The following is a 19,374-nucleotide window of genomic DNA, read 5'->3' as shown; positions in this document are numbered from 1 at the left end:
TTTGCTGATCGCAAATTATAAAATAAAGTTTATAAACAATTTGATCAAACGTTTCAAAAAATACAATAAAAATGGAGGCTTGACATGAGTTTATAAATATGTAATAAATGTCCTAAAACAAACATAAAACAAGAGTTAAAGACGAACCATTCTTTGGTTCCATCCAAATTCAGGCAAAAATACTACGTTATATTCTCAACGTTCGCAGCATTTTATAAAATCGTAATAAAATCAGTATTATATCGAGTAAAACTTCGTTTAATTTATTTTATTTTTGAAGGGTGTTCGATCACTTTCATTGTCACTTAGTGGATATATTTCAATGCACGTATACTTTTATAGCGATATAAATAATCATAATCTAATTTGTTATTTTATGTTTTCTTTGCAGAATCACTGGCGCAAGAGATCGAGCTGGAAAGAAAAACAAGAGCACAGGCAATGGAACGAGACGTGAAATCACCGCTGGGAGATAGGGCGGGCTACTACAAAAGCTCCGTGCTGTTCAGTAGCGCTACTTAGCTCGGGGCTAACACGCGGGAGCCAAGCCCCGCCAGAGCCCCTTCGTCAGGATCTCCGGTCAGGAAGCCCCTGATCAGCGTCAAGCCCGAGTTCAGGGAGGCCCCTCACAGGACACCCAACTAGAACACACCCATCTAAGAATCAGGACAATAAGTAGGCGACGAAGGAATAACCTTAGTGATCTTTCAAAACATATAACATGTGATATGTGTGGAATAATCTCGTGTGTCGCTCGATCTGATGATCTCAACCGCCAGATAAAATCGCGTCATCGCTCTTCGTCAAAGACTAACATCACACTAGAAAAATTAGTAGTCTTGTACATAAATATTATTGATGATTTAATATTAATATTAATAATAATAATAATAATAATAACGATAACATTTTGAATGTATTCCTTTTTTCCCCTTAGAAATTTGTATTTCATATATGATATAAATTAAAAAGAAAATGAGTTTTGCTTAGTCGTTCGTTGTCAAATTTTCATACTTAACAATACAGTGATGATTTGTATTTTATTTATTTATTTCATAAAACAATCGTTCAAATATTGATGACGTTCAAAAAATATTTATTTTATTTATATTAAAAATAAAACATATCATTCATAAAAAAATCATCACTGTATTAAACTGTATTAAATTTTAGGTACGTATTTAAATTTACATATATTTTATTTATAATTATATAATGTTATAAGACTGCTTGTAAACGCGTATTCTTATTGTTTTTTTATCCTATTATTTATTCAGTATTTTTTTGTCCAGTCGATCGTTTTATTATATATAGTCAAAACTAATTTAATGACATCGATCTGGTCATCGTTTCTAAAAAAATTAAGTACAATTTTGATTGATTATATTATTAATTTTTATATTAAAAAATCACCAAATGATTTTCATTCTGAATAGTGATAATTGCGGTCGTAGTATTGAAATTAATAATGATAATGATTAAAAATAATAATTAATATGTTGACTGTACAAATTATTAATGTTAGGCTAATTTTGTGAATATAATCAATTGAGAGTGTAAAATTATCAGATCATTTCTTGTATACATTATTGATTTTACTATGCCATATTTAGTTTGTAAAACATTGATTAAATATTACATGTATTATATATTATTATAATTATTATCATATATTCATAAAAAAATAATAATCGTGTGAGTCATTCGGTGTCGCCACATTAGTGTTGTAATATATATATAAAAAATCATACGTCGTTTGATATACGGAATGTCTACAAAACTTATAATGTCGTGATAGTCTAAAAATTGAACATGGATTATATATTATTGAAAATAATGTCTGAACGAAATAAATATCTTGAATTTATTTTTTTAATAATTGTGACGAACGATATCGTGTAAATAAAGTGAAAAAAAAAACGACGGATATTACACAAGTTTTATAATATAATACGAAAGTCGTCGATTTTATACATATAGAATTTGTAAACGAATCGTAAATAAATTGTATATAGTTCGCAAACACATGCATGTATCTTATATGCATGTACATCGCATTTATGAAGAGTATGGCACTGATTGCTGGCGATCCGAAAGATCACGAGGCGTACTTGTAATAATGATGGTAGTGTAGAGTATACCGTGTCATTGCAATCTAGTTTAATTGTATTTTTTTTACATGTATGAATTTAAGGCATTGAGCGAACGATCGAATATACTGTGTATATAAAAAAAATATACGCCATGTATATAAAAAAAATCAATGTCCTGCGACGAAGCGCGACGAATATTTGTCGTAATTATTATCAAGTTTAAATAATCATTAAAAAAAACGAGAAACTGTAGAATTCGAATAAAATAAGTGATATCCTTATATAAATATATATTTAATTAAATGGTAAATTACAAAAAAAATCGTATATATATGTTAAATATATATACCGAATATCAATTGAATAATTGTTATATGTTTAGGATCGAACTTGAGTGAACGACGTTAATGAATGAGTGAATTTTCATTATGTTTTTGATTTGAAAATTTAGTAAAATTTTAAAAATTTGTTATGCATGAGTGTATAAGGCACTGTTGTATCATATATGGCAAAAATTGTCCTAATGTGCCATTAAACTATTGTATATCTCATGTATAACATTGATTTTGTTCGGAGAGTCTTTATGAGACAGTGTTGCTTTAAAGTATTCGTGAGGCGCTTAAATTATGTTTTTCTTTAAATTATTATATATATTGTATCTATCTAATCTGGCAAGATTTTTTTCTTATTTGTAAATAAATTATGTGTGTGTGCCTTGTATCGTAGATGAAAAGACAAACATTAAAATCAAATTCAAATCGAATCTTATTATTATTATTACCTAATCCTTAAACCAGAAACCACATAAATTCCATTACTAACATATAACGAAATAAAAATTAAACTCTACCGCATTGTAGAAACGGATCAAAGGGCAATAATATAATAAATAAATCGTGGAATTTTCATTTATCCATATCAGCATGCCCTTTCGCGGATTCCTAGTATATTCGGCGTAAAATGAAATACGCCCCCCATATATACTGGTAGCTCCAAAAGTATCCGGCCTGCCTGACATGTTTCAACACTTACTGTATATATATTTTCAAATTATTTTTACTGTTCGAGACTGATTAATATAAAATCTTTATCGCTATTTAAAAAATACTAGTAAAATTATTTTATATAAATCACATCTTAGTCTTATCAAAATCACCATTTAATGTTTATCTCAGATAATGTTAATAGCGTAGTTTAATTGAAATATGACATTTTTTTGGAAATTTTATTTTTTAAAGAATAAATATAAATAAGTTGAATTGTTGAAATTGAAATATTACTTATGAGAAAAAGGATTTAATATTAACATGAATATAAAATCGGCTTTTTTGACCCATTTTAATATGCATATAAATATAATATACCGTCAAGGCGAAAATTTGTTAACTAATATAGATGTTAAAAATTAGTTAAATCATCTAGAAAAGTTTTCGTGTGTTCTTTCAAATATTTTTTTTTATTTAAAACAGTTTATGTTCTAGCACAGGAATAATAAAAATTCAGCTCCGTACGTTTTAAAAAATACTTTCGGATGTGAAAAACTGTTGTTATGTTTCATAAATATATATAATATTAGAATTTGATAAGCTATGAATTAATTCACGAATTTGGGAAAAAAACTTTTATAATACGTGTTATGTTATTTTCTACTACTCTGTAACTCTCAAATCTCAGATTTTCTAACCTACTTTGTTTATTCAGAACTTATTCAAGAAATCGCTGCCAGTTCGTCAGTCTATATTATACTTGTCAAAAGAATATTATCCTTTCTAAGATCCCGCGGGCTCCAAATTGGGTCACTGTTTTTTTTTCTAATTGACAACCGTGTACTTTTCAACAAAAAAAGTTTCATTTCTTCTTTATTGCCAGTGGAGAGTGAAAACGAACTGGCTATAATTATTTCTACTAAAGACCTTGTACATTATTATATAAATAATCAGTACATTTTAATAATATTTGTACAGTTAAGCCATCTTAGATTCAAGAATTTGCTATTACTATTACTTTGGTCGGAAACTCTGGAAACAGGATTTATAATTTGAAATAAAATATTTATTTATAAAAAATATTGTTTGTATATATTAAAGCACTTATTTATTTAGTGTTTCTTACTTCTCAGTTTTATTAATTTCTCAAAAAATGAGAAATTGATTATATGAAAAAATATTTCTAAAATAAAATTTATTGCATTATATATTTAATGTATATAGAAAATTTTTTTACAGATTTAATTTACAACAATTTGAATCATTATCTATGCATATAAATTATATTATAGTTAATAATTAAAATATAAACTAACGTAAAAAAGGATATTCATTAATGCATACTAATTATATTTAATAATATATTAATATAATTATGATTAAAATATTAAATGCACGTTTAATTACGAGTGTAAAATCTCTCGTATTTTAAAGAAAAAGTTTACAACATATTGTAGTAGGATTTATTGCATTTACATTAAAACATTGACTCTTGTATAATTTAGCCTACGAACGAATATTTACCAAGACTTATTAATACATAAAATTCTTAAATCCTTGATCCTGACATTTTAAATTTTTTGTTGACTGGCAAATGTTCAAGGGAAGTCACATGAAATGTTTGCTAGTCGTAATTCCTAGATTCAGTCATAAAACTTATGCCAAAATCAGTATTTAGCAGATTTATAAAGTAGTAGGAATTTTGAACAGGTAATTTAAAATAAATTTGACTGACATTTTGGAGATGACAAGAAGTAGTAAAATTTATTTAAAACTCTTAAATTAAATTTAATCAAAATAGCATTATAAAAAAATTGTCGAGAAACTGGTTAAGACAGAAAAACAAAGTCTCCTTTGTTTCAATAATTGCACCCTGTTAAAAGCAACAAAGAAACAAGTCCGGTCAAATGGCAAAGTTGTTTTTCCGTTTTCTTTTATTATATCAGTCTTTACATTATTAAGCCGTTAATAAGGCAATCCGAAAATAATGACCAGAATTGAATGCAAACAACTAATTAATTTACAACACGATAACGCATCGACAAAAGTGATTTCGTTTCACTTAATATGGCCATTTATGACTTCAATACTTCGCAAAAAAATAAAACAGATACAACAATGTTTTGAAATTATAGATAAGATAAAGGAAAAAATAGCTGAGTGAGCTAACCTACATTAAATAATGCTTTCCATATTTGTTCACAAGTTAAAATAAACTTTGGTATAGGTACTTGAAATAACAGATATAGACGTTATATTTAATTTCACCAGACTACTGAACAGAAAATTTTACATCAAAATTTAGATGCTATTTTTAAATTTACTACATTTTTGCCGAAAATCTCATTAAAATATACTTAAGATTAAAATATATAATATAACATATCATCATCCTGCTATTTAACTTTGTATTTTTATAATTAATTTGAAAACATTGTTCAATTTGTTAATGTCTAATTTTTTTATCTTTAGAGTTTTCGTATATAAAAAGAGTGTCAATATAACACTACTACAATAAAATATATTAATTTAAATGTTTAGTAAATTTTTATTTTACATAGGCCGGACACTTCTTGACCATGCGATAGATACTCACGTTGGCCTTTTGTGAAATTTATATTTTTATTTCTTCGCCGTCTCTCGTCAAATAACCGAGACATAAAATATGAATAAAATTTCAAAACGATGATTCGTTTCCCGATAGGGGGACGGTCAAGCGAGGGTTGTATCCTATGCTATCGAGAAAGTCTGGACATACCTGTGTGTTTTATGGGATATGTGAGGGGGTGATTTTTTTATTCGGGGAAGAGGAAACGTTGCGTTGACTTATTGACAATCAATTGACATTTTGCTCCGGGAACGAAAACGCGACGATGATGATGTCCGACGGGAAAGGGTCGAGAATTTCGCCCCCGGACACGGGGGTTGCTAACCGATGGGGATCACAGGCGCTTAAGGCGAACGCGTGCTTTTCATTAAAATGCAAATTTTAATAAAATATTAACATAACCGAAAGAAGTGTTTAAACTTTTGCCCCTTAAAAATAATCGTAAAACCCTATGAGGCGTAATAATATCAATAATACATACATCTGTCATAATTTTGAATGGGATAAATAAAATGAGGATTAAAATCACTTTTATTTACAATTTTGTGATTGAATCGCCTATGTGATTCATCACCTAAATTAAGCATAAACCAGTAAAATATTAAACTAAAATAACTGAGGACATTTTTGGTAATGTATTTTGTACGCGAAAACTCAAAAAAGTAAAAAAGTATTAAAAAATATAAAAGAGGCTAAATTTTTTTTTTATAATTTATTAATGGGCGAGACAGGATAAGACAGCATAACTCATACCTGGTCATGCAACAAATAAAATATTTATTGTATAGGTGTATACCTTTTCAAAATGACTTTTAATAATAAAAAATATTACAAATGTATATAAATATCAATTATTAATAATGCTTTATTACGAAAATTTCGAAATGCGCATGAGCAACATATAAAATTTGTATTTTACCACTTGAAAAATTTTATATAATTTAATTAAATTATTTTACAATTTCGATGAAACTCTATACATTTTGTGTAATGCGATTTAATTATATAACGACCTCGTATTTAATAAAGTAATTAGCATTTTAATATGAATTTTACTTATAATAATATAATTTTAAATTATATAGATCCTATCGTTAATCTAAAAGCAATATCTCACATCCATGGAATACCTTTAGTAATATAATAATAGTTTTTGCCGTATGATGGATATTCACATCATATTAACGCCTCTTCAATGTTCGTTATTTTGATTAATGCTTTACACGTGCCGGTGCTAATTTCAACGCATTTCTAATAATATATTATATTCCATATATTAAATCTATATTTCGTTGTGCATTTATTCATAAAAAAAATATTTGTTCGTAAAAAAGACACTTTTTTCAACCCTACAGCTGAATTTACCGAGCTGAAATATGTGATGCGATTATGGTACACCCATCCATGTCCATAACCGGTGTACTTTTTGTGCGGATTTGTGAGTGGATTTCAATACATATTGGGTTTGCGTATCACATGCCCCGGATGGGGTGAATTTTATTGACATATGTAGAAAAATGACCCGCGGCCATTTGACTTCAATATTGGATTCCGGCCGCATTTGATGACCCTCGTTGTTAAGGCGAGTGTAAACAATTTTAATGACGTGTTTCCCTGCGCAAATCGCTTTTGGGATTGACAGTAAATTAATTTGATTGCTTTGAGTGAAGAGTGCGAGACATTGGTCATTAATAAGGACTGAAACCTTAAGGGTTAATTAGCTTCTGTAATCTATTGAAAAAAATATGTATACATATTTAAAATTATATAGATTAGATATCTCATGATTAATCGATCAAGGTTTTATTTATATATTTTAAGATATTCGTTTTTAAATCCCAAGAATTTTTAAAATTTTTGGGCTTAAAATTTTATGTAAAATGTAAAAATATATATAAAAAAGCTTAAATTGTTGAACCAACAGCGCGGGTTTCATTCTGTTAATTCCACTGTCACAATCCTTCTGTCTTTTACCAAAACAGTGACAGAATCTCTTAATACCTGAATACAAGTAGACATATGTTATTCTGTATGTTTTCTTCTCGATGACTTAAAATTGTTTAGATTTTCCGTCAATCATCTGCCCCTGAGTGTTTGAAAGTGCCATGTTGTATCATAGTCTTGATCTTATTCGTCATCAGACTATTTCTACGATTTCTGTTTAAGCATGTTTGCTTAAAAAAACTTGCACTAAAGATCTTAAAATCACTTTTGACGGCAAATTGAGTTCTCTCTATACATAAACGACGTCTGCAAAAAGTCTTAGAAGATGCTCGGTTTTGTTATAAAGAACGTTATTCATGTCCTATATGAACCTTTAATAAACAGAATTCTTAAATCGAAATCTATAATTTTGAATTATTACACGTTGATCTATTTAATGTCAGCAACGAGGAGCTGGTCCAGTTCGTATCATTATTTAATTTTAATTATATATATTTTCGTTTATACACAGAATGTGTTATAATTTTGTATATGTATTGTTTTTTATACGATCGTAGCGTAATCAGGTCACAATGGTCTTAATTTAATTTTAATAAATAAATAAATTGCTATTCTAAAAGCTTATTTCAGTGTAAACAACTATTATATACAGTGTTTGATCGCAGATATGGTACGATAACGGCTGTTAAAGTAATTTTTATCTTTTTATTAAAATAAAATAATAAAATGAATTCTTCACCATCAGAATTTTTCGACTAAAGTAGTTTAAAAATAATTATTCTTATTTTTTCTGTCTACAATATATAATACATAAATAACTTTGAGTTTAATTTAAATTAATATATTAGAGATTTATATTTTTTGTTAATTTATTCATGTTATTGCAACGAAATACATAAAATATTATTATTAAGAAATCATAAATTTGTAATTATATATAAATATTTTTAGTGTGGAGCATTACCAGAATTTATCAAAGTAAAATAATAAAAGTCCTGGAAAAGTTCAATATGAACCCTAGTGTTGTTTAATTTATGTTGTGTCTAGAATTTTTAAATTAGTGATTATTATACATATAATTAAAATGACTTTAAATTTTCTGATCTCACCGATTTTCTGATTATAAATTAAAATTAAACAAGCTCATTCCGAATATATGTTTAATACAAAAAAATAGTGTGAGTTACAATTCTCCGAATTTCTGATATCTAGTGAATTATTTTCTCTAAGGTTCATTAAATTTTATAAAATCTAAATCTTTTGTTTTAACTGATAATATTTTCTAATATTATTATATACATTTGTATTGTATAGGTAAATTTAATGCTATATACTATGTTATAAGAATAAAATATTGTGTTTATTTACCTAATTAAAAACATGATATTGTAATGATTTTTTTTAAAAAGTCCTGTCTTTACCTTTAAATATTAGCTCTGTAAAAAGTAACGAATAAAAAAATATTTTGCTAGTCTTTAAAAATTTCCGAAAAAATTGTATCTAATTTTATAAAAAATAGCATTTTAGTATTTAAAAACATCTTACACCTAAAAATAAACTTGAATAGAAAAAATAATAATATTTGCGCTAGAAAGTCCCTGTAATCTTTTAAAATTTGCAATAAAAATATAAAAGAACGTAATGAAATTGTCTTTAAAATAATTTAAAAATCCATAACTTTTTAAATCTCAAGGTTGAATTCGAAGAATTGTGGTATTTTATAAAATTTAATATTTAAAAATATGTATTTATATTTTTTTAAATATGTTTGTAATATTTTAATAATTTAAAATAATTATAAATTAAAAAAATCAATGTGACTGCTTTTTACCTATTTTTTTAAAATCATTGTCTTTATTTTTATCGTTATCAATTTTATACGCTGGCAAAAATAGTTTATTTTACTAAAATTGTCAAAGTCGGTAATGTTTGAATTGTCTTCACATCGCTGTTAAAAACTGATTATTATTATTTAATTTGTTAGGTTAGTTTTAATCTAAACTAACTTAATAAATACACAATCAAACTATTCATGTACAATAAGTGTTACATAAAATTAAATTTGTATAGTTTTGCAGATGAAGTGATGGTTTTTTAATTAAATATATATTTACAAGCTAGCCTTTTTGCCATGTGAAGTTTTATTTTGCTAATTAAAATATTTACAAAAAGATAATTTATTATTAAAACTAAAGCATTTTATAAAGAAGCTTGTTATTATATGTTATCTTGAGATAAAAGATAAAAAATATTAAATATTTATATTATTATGACCAGGTGTCTGAAAACACTTTTGTACTTAAAATTAAGTCAATTGCATTATTTGACAACCAGACCAGAAATGCGTGCTTTTGCACACTGAGTGGTTATACAAGGCATACAATGAGCTTGAGCTTCTCAGTTGCTGCACCTACTACAAGACCGATCCTATCGTCATAATGGCTGTATTGCATAGATTTTTATAATTCTGATCGAACTATAGTCCGCTTAATTGCTATAGAAAACACGAATCAAATACGACAATTATGTGATTAAGAACACTGTTTTCAATATAAAAAATTAAATTAAGTTAAGATTTTTATAATTAAATTAAATTCTCTACAATCTGCAATAAAATTTAATATAAGAAATACTATAGAGTTATCAGCAAAAAAATATTTTGTTTTGAGCCCGCTTTATTAATTTTAATGCAAAATATTAATATTGTTGTATTTTATATAATATGTCAGTATGTTTTATATGTAATTTATGGTCTGTTATCAACATTTTTTTTAAATATTCATGTGTAAGTATAAATCTTAATGAGCAAAGAAATGTCTAAATACGTAATACTTATTCACAGTAAACTTCAGGGCGATCTACGTTGATCTTCGTATATATTATACTAATATTCTATACACAAAACATACGATAACATAGAGCAAACAGAAATTGCGTCGTGCGGCGTAAGGTTCTTCGCGGTAAGCTTATGAAGCTCGTCGCAACATCACAATTATAATGTATGACTTAATAAATCGATTGTATGTACATACAAATGTTTAGCCCAAAAATATAGGTACTTTTATTCTCTATTTTTCCAATCTGGATGCTACCATTATTAAACATTACTATAATGGAATGTGTCGCGCAATACCTCGTAGAGTTCATTATTTATCGCAACCTTATGTCGTGACCCATCAATGGCCCTTTAATCTGAATGCCAAAATATGTGCTTTATTATCTCGAACAATGTATTTTACTGTCAATAATTAATGAAATGCCTTGCAGAATATTAGCCAGCTTTATCCAATTAATCATTTCCACTAAAGCGATTATTCTACAAGAGAGACCAACAGCCGCTATCTTTAGAGTTTAATAACATAACGCGGAAGGACGTAGCTGTATTAGGGTCTACGACGCTCGCGGTCCGTAGAGGGCCGCGCAGTGACATTCGCGGCTGCTACGACGTCGGCTCTACGCCGTAGCCAATATGCTCGCTTAATTGCGCGCACGTTAATTAAAAACGCCATCATCGCAGCTTTAATCGCTTTGGCCACGACGACAGCTTCGACAGGTCATCGTACCCAGACGTTTACAATCCATTAAGAATTATCGCTATGAGATTTATTAAACATAAACTAAACCTAATTGACCTTTAATCGCAAGTCTTAACGATTGTTTAAATCGTCGTTTATGGCGGTAATCAAATTGGAGACTGAGTAACATTGTATATTAGTATTATTATTTATAACTACTTAATACTTGGTGTATGTAACATACACCATTATATAATTCAATCCTTAAACGTGAATTTCTTCTATATTATTTCAATATCACTATTAATATACAAAAGATTTTTTCAGTTTGTTAAAAATATATGTTTATTTGCATCGATAATGATGAAATCTTAAAATGCAGTTTCAGCAGCATATTTCTTGTTAAAAACTGTAAGAAGTTGGTAAAATACATATGGCAATATTTTATACCCCAAATTTAACTGTGTTGTACCAGAAAATTACACTTTTTTGATAATGCATAATGTAAGGATCTGAAGTGCATGTTGAAATTTTTTTATAATCGTATCATCATTATTAAAAAAATGTAGTTACTTATATCAAACACAAACCATTATTTATAATAGTTTCTTTTGTGTATTTTCATTTTTACAAAATGCTTTGATGCCCTATTTTATACAACTTTAATGCAGATTTTTATGATAAAAATGACACGTAACTTAATAAATTTTAGTGATTCTTACACAACAAATGTCAAGAGACACGACACACGAGCTTCTGAAGTCCCGCGAACCATGCCCGTGGACCTAGCAGACATTATTGGTGGATATACGGTTTACGCAGTACAAAACCATACGATTTTTTTTTTATTTAGTTCATACAACATTAATCAAGATCAAATTTTTAGCTATTTTAATTAATCCAAAAATGTTGTTTTGAAGCATAAAGCTTTATAATTGTTGTGCATCATTATGATTAAAGTAACGTCTTCAGTTCGTTGTTAGCAACTGAAGAACGATGCCAATTACTTTCTTTATTTTCAAAGCTCTTTTATTTACGTTTATTTATCATAGTACATACGTTCCTAAACAGTACACACACGATAAGCATTGTTTAGTTTATAAAGCAGTTTCTGCTATTTTAGCACACGTTTTGAACTTATACACAAAATTATCTTATTTTTTCCATTTTAAATCGATAGCTCAATTCAAAGCAAGATTAATAATAAAGCCGTTACAAAAACTTTCACTTTAAAGTAATATTATTACGAACACGATTAAATGACATATTCATAAAATAAAGTTGAAAACGCAATTATTTTCAACGAGCAAAACCAATTTTTAATTAGACCATTTAATGTGTTTTTCACTAACGCTTTTTTGTATTTTCGCACGCCCAAAATAACCTTTTATTCACAAAAGTAAATATAAATGATTCGCAATTAACCTATATGAGCACTAGAAAGAAGCTCATCAAACTCGCGTCATATTAATTAAGTAAAACAATACCTCTAAGCTTCCATAGTTTATAATAAAATTGTGTGTAAGCATTTATATTTTAATTTGCAATGCACATATGTAAAACTATAAGCTATGAGTATGTCTGCGATTTCTTTGTGAGTCTAATCGACTAAAGTTACAAATATTTTTTTACAGTATTTTATTAAAAACAATTTCATTGTGTTTAAAATGTACCCCAGGCTATTTCAAGTCAAAATGTTTTAATTCAATTTTATAACAATTTTGGAATTTAAATTTTATTATTTAAAAATAATTTTTTTATAAATGAAAATATTTGCTAAAAAACTAACATTTTTCTAAATAAAAATCGGGGTATTTCACCACTTTGGCAAGTTATTTTATTCGATTAAAGACCTGACAGTTGAGCAACAATCAAAACAATAAATCAGCAATGCATCTTCGAGCGCATATAATAAACGAAATTTATAACGCTCCTGTTGTGCAATTCAAAGGCCAAAATTTACAACTTGGAATGGAATTAATTACATTATAACTGCTACGGCGTTACAACACGCCTCATTCCATACACATAAGAATTATTGCCGAGCTTTTCTTCGCTTGTATATTAAGCTCGCGGGGGTAGAAAGCTGCTGCTCCTTCACGGGGTTGGGCGGTCGAGTTACCACCTTCGGCATGTTTTCGGCACATAGTATTTTCATTAAAAGTGACACACGTAGTGAGTTAATATAACGCACATAAATATCGCGGATGTTCCAGTCGGTGTGTTCTGCGTCGCAACTCACCCTCCGCACCTGGAAATAGATTGCATCCCCAGGCCGAGCGTGCGAGGGGGTAGAAGGTGAGCTTAAGTGGCTAAGACCCGAGACACGAATATCTATATCACTCGTATATCGGATAAAGCTTAGTTTGCACGGGTCCCACGGCAATAATTCACATTGCAGACATAATTGGAATTCTCACATCGGATCGTATGCGAACGAACACACATACACCTTGAAGCGAGCACCGTAAATATCACGACATTAACGCCGTATTGGATGTTAATTTTTATTATACATACCTATATTAATATGCCATACATTTGTGTGTAACATGACTGTTTTACAAAAATATTTGCAATTACAATACTAATTTTTGCATAGACAGATTTATTTTTAATTGTCTCATAAAAAACACTATCTTTATATACTAATCTGATATTGCATATCAACCAATGTGGCTGTGGCTGGTATTAAAAAATAATCAACTATTTTTTTTTATTGAATCTTAACACCATTTACACGATGATTATCATGAAAGTTTGAAAAACTTTCTACGTTCATCCCTCAAACACTTATTAAACACAATTTCTAGATGGCCTTTATTTTTCATAGTTTACTTCAAAGAATAAGAGTTGTCAAATACACACTTTTAAACGCCGAATCATTTCAGTGTGACTACTGTATTTTTAAAGAAAAACTTTGGTTAAACTTACCATATCACGTTAGAGTAAAAGCTTTTTTTCTATAAATATGTCATACAGTTTTTTAATAAAATGTGCTGTTTTTACTATCGATTTGTTCGAAACTTTTAGAAAAAATATTTGCTGGGGTTATATTATAGTTGATTTTACTATTTATATGACTGGCTTACATAACTATATTTTTTTATTTATTAACATCCTATATTGTTAAAAACTTGCTTTATTATAATAAATATACGTTAAATTTATTAAGGTATATACATAGTAAGTATAATTAAAATTTTTAATAACTTTAATGAATTTAATTTATCTCAAAACTATTATATATAAAAATATTTTGCACTATTCAAAAATATTTTCCAATAATTTGTATTTGTAACCTAGTGCACTTTTGCTAGGAGCGTTGAAATACAGTTCATTGCACTCTCGGCGTAGCACTTTTTGAAGTTGCTAAAGGGCGGTGTCGACAATCTATCAATGTTCGACGACTTCAACTGTGAGCTTTAGAGTGCCATAGAGAGCCGCGAACGCGTTCCTTATGTACATGTACATACTTATCTTTAATACGAAACTTATTATTGAATAAATTTGTCACTGACAATAGAAACAAATTTTAAAAGAAACGTTATATCCATTAATTTATTCAGAAATTTAGATTGCCTGCAGTACATATACCTACATATCCTATGCAAGATAATATTAAATTTTGACTGTTGTCGCCACGAGGAGTTAGGTGGAGGAAAGGCAAAAAGGACATCGGCGGCGGCGAGGTGTTTGAAGGCGAACGCGTTCGTATGTAAAGTTAAGTAATTAACATAGTAATAATTTACCTGGATGGTGCAAGAGGAAGCCGCTCCCGGGAAAAGTGGAGAATATTCGCGGCTCTCTCCGCTGAATGATTTACGATACAAAATGTAAATAATAACGTGTACTGAATCACCCGAACCCCAACCAAGGTAACCAACCACCCACCGAGACAAGAACACCCCGAATCGTCAACTCAACATACTCATTAACGTTTTGTGCCACGTGAACTTGTTAGGTTAAATTTATATGACTTCGTCTAAGTAGGGAAAAGTTTGTTTTCGTATATTGAAAATAATCATTAATAATAATATACATATAAATATTGAATTACGCGTTTTGATATACATATACATATTATTTATCTTTTCATCTTTTTGGGAATTCCTTGAGGGTCTAACCTTGGCCCTCTGCTCTTCTCAATTAAAAAATAACATAAATACGATAGTCTGAAATCGGCTAATAGCTGAAGAAGATTCTGCATTTATACCTTCTGCTCTTTTGTGTCAGAATATGCCATATTATATCATTATCCCATTTTCCTGATTTGATACAACTTTACATGTAAACATCATATATGAAAAATCTTTTAATATGCTTGGTTTTTGTTTGAGAAACGCATTTTACTTTGACAGCCCATCAGCTATTCGTGTCTTCTATGATACTTTGGAATCCTCGAGTCAGCAAATATTTTATTTTAATTAGAAGAGTTCTGAAAAGTTTTTTGAAATATCTTTATATGTGGATATTTTGTTATTATTCCTTATTGTATTTAAACCTCTTTCTTTTAGAAGCAAAGGAATAAGATTCACTAAGCTCTAGCAGAGTTATATGTTGTTAAGCATTTTTTTACTGCCAATCCAACTATTTAAGAAAAATTCTAGATTTGGATTAGAAAATTTACGTAAATAAAAAAAATACAATCGTAATCAAACAAAGTAAATATCATCAGTAACCACAAATTAATAAAAAAAACAGTGGCAAAAAACACAATCTTTGAAATTTAAAACTTAAATAAAGAAACTGACTTTGCAATAAAATTAAAATCATTAAAAACGAATGTATTTGTGTTAACTTAGGGAATATAAAACCAGCATATAATATAATATAAAAAATAATTAAATTGCTAAAAACTAAGCACACATAAATTTCACTATTAAAACTCGAATTATTATAGCTAACACAGATCAGAACAAGACAGAGTTTTAAATTTTTAATTATTCTAAAATTAAAAACACAGTAAATTGATCGATAAGAAAAATATTAACATATGTGGAATATAATGATTAAGTTAGCTTATGCGAAATGTTAAGTATCATTAAAAACTTCGAATCGACCAATTATATAATATACTTTCTGTCATTTATTTTTATTACCTAACATCTTTAGCGCTTGCTTATATTCTGGGTATTTTCCAAACCATTTGAAATACCGCTAAAATGCATATTATTAAAAAGCCAGATAAGAATCCTTAGTTTATTAGTATAATACCAGCATTTAATAAAATATTTAAAAATCAATCATACGTTTGCTCTAGGGAATAAAATTAATAACGAAAAATTCGGCTTCTGCGAAAATTACTCGACAACACATAATTTGACGGTTAATATACGCAGCAATTTAATATGAAATAGAGTACGGTCCATTTAATGTCAGATATAGGAAAAGCTTTTGACGCAGTAGGGCATGACGACTTAATTCACAAATAATATAAATATAAGATTATTTGCTACTCTTAATACCACTGTACCTGAGAAGTAGAAGCTATGTTATTTTACTAAATAATGAACACTCAATACCGCGGAAAATTCCTTAATGAAGTTTACTTGGCCCGTTTTTCTTTATCTTGTTTGCGAACGAAACCCCAAAATTGAAAAGTCCCTGTTTATCTATGTACGTTGACGATACAGCTATTTTAACGAGTGCTTTCGGTCTTAAATCAATCACTAATAAATTACAATATTTTTATGAAAGATAAAAAAATTAAATCACGCATTGTAAATAAGTATGTACAAATTTAAATATTTATTTATTTTATTTATTTTATTAATTTATTTAGCTTAATAGCTAATCTTTACATCTAACAAATTTAGTAAACATATATAAAAATATATAAAAAATACATAACAGAAAGAAAAAATAAAAATATACAATAATAAAGACTTAATATTATAATTTATTTCTATATGTACGAAGGTGTTTTTTTATTCCATTTATGAAACCCGTTATATTTTTGCTGTTTCGGATTTCTCTTGGAAGACTATTATATAAATCAAAACCTCCGTACATAATTCCCCTAGCCGTACTCGTTTTCTTATATTTAATTATCTTTAAATTTTCTCTATGTCTAGTATTATATTTATGTACATCTTTATTTCTTATTAAATACTTATTAAAATATTCTGGTAACATATTATTTTCTAACTTATATATAAATACTAAAACATTCATACTCAATATTTCTTAAACATTCAACCATTCTATTCTATCAATCATACTTTTACAATTAGTTAATCTATTTTTATTTAAGATTACTCTCATTGCCCTATTTTGTAATTTTTGCAACATTTGTGTGTCTAATTTATTTAACATATTTAATAGTGTTGCACAATAATTAAAATGGGGCAATATTATACTATTGTAAATTATTTTTTTGTATTTATAATAACATAGATTATGAGATTCAGATTTCTCATAATTTAATGACACTTCGTTTGACGCAATATTTACGTCATAACAGTGCACAAATATGGTGCTAATTTACCCGTAAGTGATCACGGTTCAAGTTTCCACATTAGGAAGCGAATTAGCAACACATCGTTTGAGGCCCATCTACCGTTGCATTATCGATCATTCTCAAGTCTTTATCGCGTTATTAATGATAATTAACACAACGCCGATTTTATTGAGATAAATTTCATTTGACGCTCAGAGTTGTCTTTGCAATTCGTTGCGTAAAACCTATTGCAAATATCGAAGGCGTCAACGCGCTTTATTGCCCTTAATCACCCCTCATGTTTAACATTTAACTATTCGCGAGGTGAAGAAATGTTAAATTCCGATCCGGTCTAGAAGACCGGTACACTGCTAAGGTAGGCTCGAATGCAAAATTTATTTAATGTAATAATTATATAACGAAAGCAATAATTTAATTGACATTGCAAGCATAAAGATCACAAATACTTAAAGTAATTGATAAGTCACAAACTATCTACGAGGCTCACTTCATAAATAAAACATATCTAGCGATAAGTTTTTGCGCGTATATTTTTGTTGTACATGAATATATGTAATTTATTTATGTAAATTAAATTAAGATAGTCAAAAGACTATAAATATAATAATATTAATAGTATTATGGAGCTGGATGGCGATAGCCATATGACTCAACTAGGCTTCTGCGATCAAGTAGACGCGATCGCGATTCTTGAACATGTTCCGGTGCCCAAAACTGGAATTTCTTGGACAGAAGTGTGTTGTCAAAGCAACCTTTAGTATTTTAAAGAAATGTTTATCCATATACAACTTTTTGCGGAAAGTCAGTGATTCGTATCCCAAAGCTCCTAAAAGAACAGATAATAACCAAATATCCTCATATGAAGGTATCCCAAAAAACTTTTTAGATTAAGAGAGATAATTTGGTTACTTAACGGTTAAAAAATATAGATCTCGATTTGAGAAAGCTGTAAATTAATGTAGTGTAATAGAGGACACGAATAACTGATGAAATGTCAAAGTGAAACGCAATTTTTCATAACAAAGTTTCGCAGACGTCGTTTACGTGTAAAGAGAATCTCTACTTGCTTTGAAAAGTGATTCCGACATTTTTTCAAGCCAAATCTTATAGCGAAGAAGATTAAGAAAATGACACAATATGGCACTTACCAAAACTGAAAGCAGATAGAGATTCTGTATTCTATAGAGATCATACAAAAAAGCTGGTATTGGTAACCGTCGTATTAAGTCATTAATGAATAGCGAAAAGAGCATAGAAGAAATGACCGCACGCTTTTTATGTTAGGGATGGCTGGTGAACTGAAAACAAAATCAGGTATTGCATACACAAAATTCTTTCTACTATTTGCACTTTTTTATCTTCATGTATACCCTAATTGCGTTAACATAGTCAGTACGAAAGCTATCCATTTCATCAATATTCATAATTGAGAAAGAGATAGGAAGTTTGCGTTTACGCCTCTACTATTAGCACACGATACGGATATATGTTCAATATACTTATCATTTATAATCACATATTGTTAATATTTTATTCAATGATCAAAATGAGACACAAACAATATTTTGTATTTATTTATTACTAATAATTAATAATAGATGGGAGCTATAAATTATTAGGAAATTTACAATAAACTAAAAAAAATCTACATATTTAATCCTTAAACTAATTAAAAGTATACGAAAACTTGTACTCAAAAATAACGTATATGTTTAATTATGATGTTATATACATATTTAGTTTCTATTTGAAGCTCACAAAGGCT

At 28.3% G+C, this 19,374-nt stretch overlaps 1 protein-coding gene across 9 annotated transcripts in view; it reads left to right on the top strand.

The window, feature by feature from the left end:
* Positions 1–2,856, top strand: part of dac (dachshund family transcription factor) — a 241,433-nt gene extending 238,577 nt beyond the window's left edge. For 7 of the 9 annotated variants that reach the window (XM_088183119.1, XM_088183118.1, XM_088183121.1 and 4 more), the window contains one exon: positions 392–2,856. In XM_088183119.1, the coding sequence (XP_088039245.1) occupies positions 392–522 (131 nt within the window). In that variant the 3' untranslated portion in view covers positions 523–2,856. The remainder of the gene's footprint in view (positions 1–391) is intronic. The other 2 variants (XM_088183123.1, XM_088183124.1) reach the window with 1 other exon arrangement.
* The last annotated feature ends 16,518 nt before the right edge of the window (positions 2,857–19,374 follow it).

The sequence above is a fragment of the Plectrocnemia conspersa genome, unplaced genomic scaffold (genome assembly GCF_051122295.1).
Source record: "Plectrocnemia conspersa isolate PC_06_02 unplaced genomic scaffold, ASM5112229v1 ptg000003l, whole genome shotgun sequence".
Taxonomy (NCBI): Eukaryota; Metazoa; Arthropoda; class Insecta; order Trichoptera; family Polycentropodidae; genus Plectrocnemia; species Plectrocnemia conspersa.
This window is presented reverse-complemented; position numbering and strand designations above follow the sequence as displayed.